General features: G+C 46.2%; 1 protein-coding gene and 1 long non-coding RNA gene across 7 annotated transcripts in view; one reads left to right on the top strand and one right to left on the bottom strand.

The window, feature by feature from the left end:
* GPHN (gephyrin) overlaps positions 1-9,246 on the bottom strand; it is a 287,073-nt gene extending 277,827 nt beyond the window's left edge. For 3 of the 6 annotated variants that reach the window (XM_035539773.2, XM_035539774.2, XM_035539777.2), the window contains exon 1: positions 9,060-9,163. In XM_035539773.2, the coding sequence (XP_035395666.1) occupies positions 9,060-9,123 (64 nt within the window). In that variant the 5' untranslated portion in view covers positions 9,124-9,163. Of the gene's footprint in view, positions 1-9,059 lie in introns of all 6 variants that reach the window. The other 3 variants (XM_035539775.2, XM_035539778.2, XM_035539776.2) reach the window with 3 other exon arrangements.
* On the top strand, positions 9,043-11,907 carry LOC126913320 (uncharacterized). Its single transcript, XR_007708337.1, has 3 exons — positions 9,043-9,097; positions 11,192-11,241; positions 11,871-11,907. It is a non-coding gene; the product is annotated as an uncharacterized LOC126913320 (long non-coding RNA).
* Positions 11,908-12,669: the final 762 nt, after the last annotated feature.

The raw sequence follows: 12,669 nt of genomic DNA, 5'->3' as shown, positions 1-12,669 counted from the left end.
TGAAAAGGAAAACGAAGCTAAAAAAAAGAGGAAGTGAGAAATACCTTTTCCTTTTAATGTTCATTTTTTCTGCTCTTTCTGGAAGCAACAGGCAATTCTGTCGCCAGATATGTACTTACTTTAAGGCATCCTGCCACTTTCTCCTGGTTATTCTCCGACACAAAGATTGTGACAGGGAGCATACAGTAAGCCTTTAGCTTCTCAGCCACCTACACTGCCATGCCACTACCCTACAGCACATGAAAGAACCACATCAGTGGAATCCTACCCAATATTTATACGAATTCCTGGAATTCTTCTTCTTCCAGAAACACATAATGCCACCAAGTCTTTCCCAAGACCAGACTTGCAAGTACCTACATAAAAGGATACATACCTGCCTGACACCAGCATCTTCTTTACAGGCTGCTCTGCCAGCATAACCTCACGAATATTGTTTCAGGAAGGGATAAGTGATAGCTGAAAAGAGGTGTACTGGCTTTCCAGATCCATAACTATTGCTACGCTCAGGTGTCTCGAGGTCTTCTCTGCTCGATGAAGGCTTTACAGACTTGTGACACTTTATCTCTGGCCTTGCTGTCAACCCTTTTCTAAATGTCCTGTCCCAGGGTACGAACAGCAGTTTGCTCAGGGACAAAGGGGAGGGGAGATATTTTTTAACGGCAATTTGTGCATACTCTGTCATTTGCAGAGGTCCTAGGAACCTTCCCTTTCTGAGTCAGGCCTGTAGGATACTTGACAGCAATTCATTTTAACTCCTAAAGAATGCATATTGGTCTTCACCCATACAGCTTCCCCTAAAACGATTCTGAGTAACAGCTTGCTTCCTAGTAAATACCTTCCATCCTGTTAGGCAGGACATGGTGCTCTTCTCGGTCCTCAAAACCAGCACCACATAGACACTGATCTCAGCAACCAAACAGGCAGGAACAAAAGTCACCAAGAGAAGCCCTTGCCCTTCCACCAACGGTGTACGTGCAGTGCCGATTGCTATTTATCCATTATACTTCCTTGGACAGCCAAAGTCAAAGATATCACAACGATTTTATCATAGAATCATACAATATCCCGAGTTGGAAGGGACCCATAAGGATCATCAAGTCCAACTCCTGGCACCGCACAGGTCTGCCCAAAAGTTTAGACCATGTGACTAAGTGCACAGTCCAGTTGCTTCTTACATTCAGACAGGCTTGGTGCAGTGACTAGTTCACTGGGGAGCCTGTTCCAGTGTGCGACCACCCTCTCGGTGAAGAACCTCTTCCTGATGTCCAGCCTAAACCTCCCCTGCCTCAGCTTGACACCGTTCCTGCGGGTCCTGTCACTGGTGATAATGGAGAATAGGTCACCTGCCTCTCCACTCCCCCTCGCGAGGAAGCTGTAGACTGCGGTGAGGTCCCCCCTCAGCCTCCTCTTCTCCAGGCTGAACAGGCCCAGTGACCTCAGCTGCTCCTCACAAATCTTCCCCTCTAGGCCCTTCACCATCTTCGTCGCCCTCCTCTGGACACTCTCCAACAGTTTAATGTCCTTTTTGTACTGTGCTGCCCAGAACTGCACACAGTACTCGAGGTGAGGCCGCACCAGCGCAGAGTAAAGCGGGACAATCACTTCCCTTGACCAACTAGCGATGCCGTGCTTGATGCACCCCAGGATAGGGTTGGCCCTCCTGGCTGCCAGGGCACGCTGCTGGCTCATATTCAACTTGCTGTCAACCACAACCCCCAGATCCCTCTCTGTGGGGCTGCTCTCCAGCGTCTCGTCGCCCAGTCTGTACGTATAGCCAGGGTTGCCCCGTCCCTAGCTAGATCCTTGCATCTTTACTAAAGATGCTAGCAGCTGGGACTGTACAACCCAAAGCCTGTCTGTAAGTTGGCATTTTTTAAACTCAACAATGTCTGAAGAGGGGGGCAAGTTGCACAACTTCAAGATCTCAGTATGAATTTATAGCCCCCACAACATGCTTTAAAATCAGATCAAATAAAATTAAAATTAAATAAAAATACATAATTAAAAAACCCCACACAACCATGAAAAGCCACACCATGTACTTAGATTTCTACTTTCCAATTTTACAACTCGAAAGTCACAAAATAATGCAGAGGAAATCCAACAAAATAAATAAAAGAAAAAAATGTCAAGTGAAAATATTCCACTTAGAATTAAAGTTCCCTACAATATACAGCACAGCAAAGAAAACTAAGAATTTCGTAACCACACATTAAGTTCTCAAAAGCCCCAAATTTATTATCATTCAAAGCCTGTGTGCACTCTGCTTCTTCACTCTACTACATAATAAGCGATAACTTAATTGGGAATGTAAAAGGTACATTTAAGAAACATATTTCTATAGTCGCAGTCAGTCTTCAATATGTATGCAGTACTTACTATCCTGTTATATTGGTCTACTTCTACAATTTGTAGGGTAAGTACGTAATGAGGTGTCCTATTAAATACAAAACGTAACGATTACTGGTCTAGGTAACACACTTGCATATGGAACTAAATTAACATTGGGTCCGTTCTTTCAGATCGTGGCATACATCACACACATCAAGAACACTTTGCTGCTCCCCGACAGACTTTGTAGCACCCAGCTATTCACTGACTCACAGAGTCAGCCAGTGGAAGCTTTGCTATTTATCTCACAGTACTAGAGCACACAACGCAGTGCATTCCTTACCGAAGGAATTGCAATGCCATTAATGTCATTCACCCACCCTGTAATGGTAGGATAGAGCCCTGATTTGCAAGATTATGCAAAATGCACGTAGAGGAACGTTATTCTGGAGGGCTTATGCTAATTTTCTCCACTTGACGACTAAGTTAGGCATAAAATAAGCTTCGCTAAATTTATAACAAACAAGAAGCAAAACAAGTAAACAAAACACATCGCATACACATCTCTTACTTGCAGAATTAGATTTTTCTAAGAAAACTGCCTAATTAAGCCAATTTTTCCCAAGCGCTTTTTATGCAATTACTGCTCCCTGCAAACTTCAACTTCGTATTCTCAATTGTTTCACAATTTAAAAAAAAGCTAAAAAACTAAAAGGCTATAACACTTTTTTTTTTTTTAGATAAAACCACTCCACATACAAAGTCCTTCCTTCTCACTTCCCATATGATTGTTACCCTCCTATTCCCCAAGAGCAGCTTTTTCAGGCATTCTGCTAGCCTTGCAACAAGAATCCTGTCATAAGCAGGGCTGCACCACTGTAACGCTATTTCAGTCCAACCCGTAAGGACTTGCATACTATATGTAGGAACGTACATGTGTAGCAACTACTTCATGTAGGAATAGAATGCAAACTATTTGTTTTATTTAACCTACACTTCAAGACCCTGTAAATATTCTGGGCTAAAATTAAAATTTGCTCTCATTTTTATTTACCATGTCCTCCAGTTGCACAGAATCAGCCTCATGAATTGCAGGCTGCAAAAACTGTATTAGCTCAAAGGAAAAAAAGAAAAAAAAAAAGTAAAACCCTGTCGGTAAAAGCTGTTTCAACTGCCTGAATAAGGAAAATAATAATAATAATAAAAAAAAAATTCTTTCTCCTATATTCAAAATAAACTTTCTCAGTTTGAATGTAAGCAATGTGAAAATCTTAACTTTCACTCCACAAGAACACTTTGCAACAAACTTTTTTGCTTTTAAAGTATAATAAAATTCCAAGATGGACATTTTCAGATTCCAGCACCGTTTTCTTTCTAAAAGGTCATCTGAGGCAACATTAGGAAAGTTATTGGTGAAACTCTAACATGGTATAAAAGTACCTTTCAACAAATATGCTCCACTCTTCCTTTAAAAAAGCCTACAAGCAAACAAGAAGATATGGCTAAATCAAAATTAAGGGGAGAGATTTGGGTCTGTGTATCAGGCTTTTGTACGCCAGATGTTCTAAAGCACGGCCGATCACACGCCGTGTAACCACCAGTTAACGAGACCAGCCAGCCAACTCCAGGCTATGCCAGAACAAAGCTAGCTCTCACGGAGCCCACGCTGGAGAGCGATCGCTAATTTTGAGGGTAAACACACGCAGGAAATTTTCCATCTTTACAAGAAAAGGGGACAAATATACGGCAAGGCAAGTAAACGTTATGGGTAAGCTCTGGACTGCCAAATATGAACTAGAGGCACGGAGCGTGGGTAAGATGGGAGTCTTTCCACTGTGCATCGGGATAAGGAAACTCCAAACCAAGGAACACTGACTAGACACGACTTCTCACCCCTGCTCTGTAAGCACACAAACCTCCAAATTACTGGCTGTTGCTTACGTTAGTAGGTATTAAATAAGCATCCATGTATAACAGGGAAATAATTTCTTGTCTTGCATATTTTTAACTTCAGTGTCTTCTCTTCCTTCAGTTCAAAAGAAAACTATCATAGCAGGCAAATTAAACCGTAGGTAAAAGTCTGCTTTATCAGCAAGAGTCCAGTCACCAATATTTTTCCACAGTGCACATTAAAAATCAGAAAAAAGATAGATCCAGGACTTACTTCCTCTATTCAGCATCGTGAAATTATAAGAAGGAAACTGGACATTTGTATGGACCACCGTCAATAAACATAAAAGGTTTTCATCACAGCCATATCAAAACTCAGGAAGAAATGCCTTTGTGAAGACTTGGAGCTACAAATGGCAGAGAGGTCTCTCAGTTACTATGGATAAAGTCAACAGCACGAGAGCCTCACGCTCAGGAAGAGGAGTATCGGGGCTGCTCAGGCTGGAAGGTTCCCCTGCTCCCAGTGGAAGTACAGCTCCTCTGAACTTCCTTAAGTCATCTGGTCAGCTAACCTTCTGGGAGAAAACTCAGGCTCCCAGGAAAAGCACTGACTTGAATCTACGCTTTGAAGATGAGTGTCCACTAAGACGCACTTACTGAGGGGAAGGCAGATCACAGGCAAAATCCAAACCAACTTCAATTTAGACAGTTAAGGCGATCTGACAGCATCTCCCAACAAACTTAACATCAGCCCTTACGCTCCCACCTCGACCTCTGTGGGAAAGCTCACCCCAAGCACGTCAAAAACACGAACGACACCACCACTGAGAAAAGACCTTGCAGCCTGCAAGAGGAGGAGCCTTCCAGGAAAAGTCATGAGAAGTTATCTCAGAAAGTAGAAGACAGGCAAATTAGCTTTTGGTTGGAAGACCAACCGTGTATGTTTCTAAAACAGCATCTAACAGATACTGACACCCGAACCATACTGGTGCCCACTTTTCTCAATGATGAGTTTTACAATCGTTTTTTTGCATCACTGAACTTCACATCCACTCCACCTCTTTGTCTGGAAGGTGTTGTCGAGCAGACCAAGCTCCGACTACCCGAGAAGCGTGCCTGCTTCCAAGGAACGAGTTCAGACCCAGCGTGTGTGCTGTGCTACTTCAACCAGCTAAACGGGCGCAGGCACTTCACGACGCTAATGTCATCTTTCACATCGCAGCATTAAGGGGCCAACCAAGGTCGGAGTTTAGGCATTCGGCAACCTTTGCCTGCTTTGCTGCATCGGCCCACGGCAACAACTGCCATTCAAAACATTTTAATCTTTACTTAGTGAAAAAAAGGAAGAATAAGTATCTGAAGAAGAAATCATGTTGCATTTCGCCAAAACCCCTTACTCACTTTAATTATTATAGGGGAAAAAAAGTCTCATAAAGGCGAAAAGCTGTATATCACCACCTTTTCAGCAATATTACAGATGGTAAAGCTATCCTGAAAAAGTAAATGGCTCTGAGATACTTTCTTTTTGGTAAAACAAGTAAGAAACAACACAAAAAGAGGAGCAGCAACAGAAAATGCTGTTTGCGTCCGGTGATGACTACTTCCTGCAGATGAGACAAACACCGAGGGAAGTTTTATTAGCCAACCCCTTATCTGACCATTTTTTAAATCAGCAATATTCTGGAAAAAGCATTTGCTTGTAACCATCTGCTGGTCACTGCCATTGCCATGCAACAATACACACTAGATGCTTACTGGACAGAAAACAAGAAGAGAGGTAAAGAAGAAAATGGGGTTGGAAAGGAAAAAGGACAAAATAAAAGAGCAACCAGAGAGACAGAGTCTCTTCTCCACCTGGCTAAGGCGACACCATTTAGATCCCTCTGGGTGGCCGAGGGTCTGCTCAGCGCCCCACACAACGGAGGTCACAGGCGATGTATCTTTTACCAACGTCACCATCACCGAAGGGCGACCTAACATCGATTCAAGCCCAGGCACTGCATGCATTCTTCCATTTGTAATGCTGATGTTGGCTAGAAAAACGCTGTATTTACTGATCCAGGTTCAATATCCTGACACCAATGGTAACTCATTAACAAACTCTTTATGAGAGGTTTTGTGAACACGACAGGCTCGCAACACGCGCCCAGAGTTTTGCCAGAACAGGAGCTGTATTTTACTACGGATGCGCTGGTGTGCAAGACTGCAGAGAGAGTATGCATATCGTGCAACCTTCACCAACACTTTTTTTTTTTTTAACCAACGTATTTTTCCTCTTTTTCACCTGTTTACTTACACCATTCTTCTTGTTTCCCTGTGTTTCTTGTTTTAAAGGAAGATATCTGGAGTGCTAAATGCCCAAGCTTAGGCCATCATCAGCACATCTCACTAGCTCACTCTCCATCAGAAAAGTTTACCGATCTGACGGGTAACATTCGGGTCCTTTTAAAATGTATTTTACCACGAGGGTAGTAACCTTTTGACAACACCATGCTGGAGTTCATTGTTAGTTCATGCACCTGCACTGCACATCAATGGTAGCAGAAAGAAAACCGAGGTTTGGAACTTAAGCGAGCAGCCTCTCCCATCTGAACCAGTCCTTAAACACTAACACTGAACACGGCATTTTTATGGGTTCATTCTTTTTATGAGTTGCAAAATGTCTTGAAATGATTAGCACTCAATCTTCTACTGACAAATTGGTGAGATTTCCTGCTCACATAGCACACAATGCTCTAGTTTACAACAAGTTTCACAGTTTTGTAACCTGTCATTGTTAGTATTTCCTCCTGTTTCAGCAAACAGACTCAACTCTACAACTTTCTATATAGAGACTCGGAAACAAACATGAATGACACCTGCAAGTCAGCAGATATTGCATACGCTAAGGTACATCCCCAGATTGCAGGAAGACAGCTCTTTCACATTGAGACAATATCTTAATTATGAGCCCCATTCTCCTCCTCGCTGACTCTTGACTAAAAGACAGCCCAGATATAAGAGATGTTGACATGTAAAATTAACAAACAAAAAGAACAAGGTGCTGCATTCTGCACAATTTTATGTTTGACCAAAACACATTGCTCTGGCTATGCAATAATAAACAAATTATTTCTACTTTTTCTATTTCTCTACCTTAATTTGTCCCAGGTGAAGAAACAGAAATTTCTTTCCAGCTAGGAAAGTAGCAATGCACAAACACACACAAAGGTCAACTAAGCAACACTTACAACAATAACTTACCCAGACTTACTTTTTAATGCAGTGAACTCTAAGCTACAAGACAAACATTCCCTTTCTTTTACCAATACACCCTAGAGCCATGTGCCTCAATCTCAACAACAGGCAAGGCTAACAAGACCCCCAAATAAAAGCATACATTCCAAATTAATTCAAAGGGGCTACTCCTAAGTAAATTGAAATTCTCCCTGAGTACTACAAGGCGGTGCAATAACACTACATTCTATACTATGAGTATAGCAGGTCTGACGGGAACGCAGACCTCTACGCCTGCGATGACAAACCCACACGTACACATACTGGTAACAAAACAATCATATGGCTATGATCTTAACTGGAAAAGCTAAATAAGCCATGGTATGTTAATTACCTAATTTCTGACCACTGCACTCTTCTAAACGATGAAACCAAAAATTCAGTGTTCATACTAAATCTACCCATTCATACACTTACTCTATCATCCACCAGCCAAGAAGCAACTATTAGTTCATTTTTATGAGACAAAAAAAAAAAAAATCAGAAGAGTGAACTCTGAAGTTCGCTGCTCTTCCACAGCTGGAAACAGCAGAAACTAGGTGGTCCAAGCCCTCAGTGTACAAATATTCTCTTCCAGGGGTTAAAAGGAATGTCAGAATGGAAAGCAATTTAGTTTGGCCAAGGATATAATACCCAAGTAACATGTTTATATAAAATTTGATTTAATGCTTACAAATATACACTGATTAGACAAAAAGAGGCTAGTGAAATCGGTCGAAACCAAAGTGTCCCCATCATAACAGGAAAATAATTATCGGCAGCATTCTTCGGCATTCAGTTCAAAGCACTGGCATTAGGGGGAACGGGGCTAAAACCGCTCTGGTCATTCGCCTCTTATTTTTCCTTCAAGACGAGGAAAGCCACCGTCAGGCCACGGGCTCTTCTCAACGGCATTCCGGATTCCGGCCACGAAGGTGTGAGAGCCTAACAGCGCGCAGAGCGGACACCCGGCACAGGACGAAGACCCGTCCGCGCTGCGCGGCCCCCCCCGCGGGGCTCGCCGCCCTGAGTGCCGGCCGTACCGGCGGTGCATTGTGGGAGCCGCGCCGGGTGAAGCCCTACAGCCCCCTGCCCGGCGCCCAGCGGGGCGGGCGCGCCGCGGAGCTCCCCCCGCGGCCCAGCGGTGCCGCCGCAACTTTCGCAGCCGCGCGTAGCGGCGGCGGCGCCGGCCCCGAGGGCAGGAGGCACCGGCTCCCGGCCGCCCTCCCAGCCCCGGCCGTGCCCGCGGCCGGGCCGGGTCCCCGCGGGGCCGCCCTGCGGAGCTCCCGCCGCTTCAGCACCGGGCTCCGGGACAGCGCCCGCGGCTCCCGGCCCCGCGGCTCCCCTCGGCGGGCGGCTCGCCCAGGCCGGGGCAGGCCCGGCTCCCCCCGGCCGCCCTCCCCCGCGCCGCGCGGGGGGAGCCTCCTCCCGCAGGCGGGGCCGCCCCCGGCCCGCAGCGCCCGGCCGCGCCGCCCCGAGGCCTCGGCTCCCGTGCGCAGCGCCGCCGCCGCGGCGGGCGGCCCCCCCCCCCTCCCCGGAGCCGCGGCCGCCCCCCCCGGGCGCGGTGCCGTTGGCGCTACCTGTGAGGACGCCGACGCGGATCTGGTGGTCGTGGTTGGTCAGGACCATCCCCTCGGCCGCCATGTTGCCCGGCGCAGCCACCGCACTGACGGGCGGGCGGGCGGCCGCCGGGGGGAGGGGGCGCGCGCGCGGCACCGGCGCGAGCGCAGAGAGGGGGCGGGGCGGGGCCGAGGCGCGAGGGGCGGGGCGAGCGCCGGCCCCGCGCGCGCGGCAGGGGCAGGGGCAGGGGCAGGGGGAGGGAGGGGGGAGGAAGGGAGCGGCGCCCAGGCGGCAGCAATCGAGCGCCGAGCGCGGCGGGGAGGGGCGGGGCAGGGAGGGGAGGGGAGGGGAGGGGCCGTGGCGGCAGCGCCCGCCCGCGGTGTGAGGGGCGGCGGCGAGGGGCAGCCGGCACCGGCAGCACCCGGCCCCGCTGGGGCTGGAACTGGGGTCAGGCAGCCCCTGTCCACTGCAAACCTCGGCTGGCTGCCTGCGAGCCAGCGTCCGCGCTCGTTGTGCGCGGATAGGTACCCTGATGTGCTCTGCAGTTAGTCAGTCACATTACCAACGGCAGGCGACAGCCCGCTGTCAGAGGTGAAGCCCTCTGGCTGTAGCCAACTCTTGCATTTTCAGCTATTCTTGGTGTGACTTCAGCACCAACTTTACCATAGCAGACCCGACCAGTCACCTCTTGACTGTGCACTAAAAGGCAATCACTGAAAGCACCTCTAATTTGCACAAACCACCTCTAATTTGCACAAACCACCCCTAATTTGCACAAACCACCCCTAATTCGCGCAAACCGCCTCTAATTCACACAAACCGCCTCAGGAATTCCCTCTTTACCATACCATTTCCTCAGACGGACCACCAATGCACAACCAAAGGCCCGAGGGCAAACCCTGTGTCTCAGGGAACGTCCCCCAGTAGCACAGCACATCAACACGCGGTACCCGCACGGTGACACGGGCCCGGCAGTCGCAGCACGTGCAGCCATACACACCGGGAATGCAGGCTTCAGAGCTCCCTGGTTATGTTATGCAATGGTGTAATACAACATATGTGGGTGGGTGTAAGCCCGAACCCAAAACAGCACGGTTACTGAAGATACGCTGCATCGCTGGTGCTCATACCTCATGGTTCCTCATGGGCTCCGTCGCTGTGCGTTGAATATTCTGATATAGACAAAGCAAAACAATTTCTTCTCTAATATATCTGAAATTATCTGAAGTACAAGCAAGAAGCGTGACGTTTCGTAGCTTCCTGCAGAGGATTCTCACACCCTACACTAAAAACACTATAGAGTTCGTACAGACCAACTCACAGTGTAGCTGATTGATTTTTTGCTCTTGTGGACAGTAAGGAAGAGGGGCGGGATTAAGACTTCACTGACAACGTTAGCTTTAGTACTTTCTGTGGGATTTGTGTGGGATATTTTTGTATGGAAACGTAGTAGGAGATTGTATTAAGGCAATGAGATGGTATAAGTTTACAAATGTTTCACAAGACTGAGCCAAGGAGAAGCTGAAATCAATATGAGTGGTTTTTATTATTGTGGTATGAAAGTCCTTGTAAATTGGACTGTTAATATAATGGCAGATCCATAATAGCTCAAGAGAAGCTTGTAAACAGGCTGATTTTCTGCAGTCAAGTTTTCATCTGAATAAGGAAACGAGTTTGCATGAGAAAGAAACCTTTTTACTACAGGTAGGCAGATATTCTAGGAAATGTGCTAGTCCATACCAGAGTTCATGTTGACTGTCCAGAGAAAAAACAAGTTTTACTCACAAAAGTCAATATGCAGCTGCTGGTCACATTTTGCCCTGGTCAACTATAGCGCAACTTGGTAACCTCTCTGGAAATATTTCACATTGCTTTGTCTGCCAGTTGTTAATTATCAATCTCTGCCCATTACCAAAGCACTGCCCTTTCATTAGGCTCTCTTTCAGCCACGTTTGTTCCATGTCTACTGGCTGACACAGCAGGCTTTCTTATTTTATCACAAACACTATAGGGTGGCATATTTTGATGACTTGTTTGGTTGAAACGGTTTGATTGTACAAGACAAACACTTTTGTTACGTACAGAAATCGTGAAACAAAAACAGAGACCAGTATGATTAAGGGAAGATGCCATTTTGTTCTGTTGATTACAGATGCCCAGAGAAGCTGTGGATGCCCCAGCCCTGGAAGTGCTTAAGGCCAGGTTGGATGGGGCTTTGAGCAACCTGGTCTAGTGGGTGACATCCCTGTCCAGGGCAGGGGGGTTGGAACTGGTTTGGAACCCAAGCCGTTCTATGATTCAATGATTTCTATCATTTTATTGTCAGACAGGTGTGGTTTTATGTTTTTGGGCTTCACTGGATTTGGTTTGGTTTGGTTTGGTTTTGCAGTGGCTCCTCAACTTTAATTTCTTAACACTTATTATTTTCTATTTTGACTTGGTTGGCTAGCTGGATCAGCAGTGGGACACAGCTATTCGACTGTATGCCATTGGTACAGATCCAGCTGAAGTCATGAAACGCTGGCTTAATGAATCATTAATGGAATTCAGAACATTTTATTTCTATGCCACTGGTGCAAATCCAAGTAAGGTCAAGAGACTAGCTGGCTCAGTGGTTCAATAATAGGAAACAGACTTCTACCTTGAGCTTACTGATGCCAGTCTATAAAGAGTTGGGAAACTAAGTTTTGAGACAGTAAAATATGAAGCTTTTTCAATCTTTAAAGTCAGTCTATTATACATGATTACTTTCTAATGAGCCTTAATAGTCTGTATTGATCTATAATTTAAAGGATAGTATAAACATGTTTTCTCTATATACACTGATACAGCACAATATTCATCACTCTAAAAGAAGAAGGTACAAGAGATGATCTCTCCAAACAATGCCTTCCCTTAGGCAAGTATCTGGGGGAAAAGACAGAATATGCATTGCATTTTAGCTATGTAAGACTAGCAAACTATCTGTACGCCTTCACAGACCATGCTGCCATGTCCATGAGTCATCCTTGCAACACCCTCCTTGCCAGAGGCCTCCTGAGAACTTTATGGGTTTATAACCCCCCGGCAGGAATAGGAGCCCAGCTTCGGCAACTGTCCTAACCATTTGTGGGAGGGAAATCATGTGCTTCGCTTAGGGTAAAAATGCAGTACTCCTTGTGCTGCATGCATGTTTGCAAGGTCAGATTTGGCTATTTAGAAGAGACTCCCCATGTCTGCCTGTGAGATTACAAAATGAGAGAAGCTGTTAACTCTTCCACTTGGTGACAAACTACATCACAACATAGCTCATGCCTATTTGCCATATGTGCATTTGCAGCAATGACAGGCATGTGGAAAACTCCTAAAGAAACGTGGCCCATGCAGACATCCTTGCCTACAGCCTCTTTCTCTCACTGCCTCCTCCTACTCAGCTACCTGTTGTGGTGCAACTTTTGAAATGGCACCATATGTTATGGATGCAACCTCATGTATATTCTCAGAAACAACAGCATCTGGAAGACTGAAGCTTACTGAGCTTATATGGTATAATTTTGACAGCTCCGTGATAGAGATAACCATGTAAGTCCTCTCCGATCCAGATGCCTTTCAGCTCTTCTTTTTCTCTCTCATACGCTGGTCAGGCTATAA

This window comes from Cygnus atratus, chromosome 5 (genome assembly GCF_013377495.2).
Source record: "Cygnus atratus isolate AKBS03 ecotype Queensland, Australia chromosome 5, CAtr_DNAZoo_HiC_assembly, whole genome shotgun sequence".
Classification (NCBI taxonomy): Eukaryota; Metazoa; Chordata; class Aves; order Anseriformes; family Anatidae; genus Cygnus; species Cygnus atratus.
The sequence above is the reverse complement of the archived record's forward strand: the minus strand, read 5'-3'. Positions and strand labels throughout refer to the sequence as shown.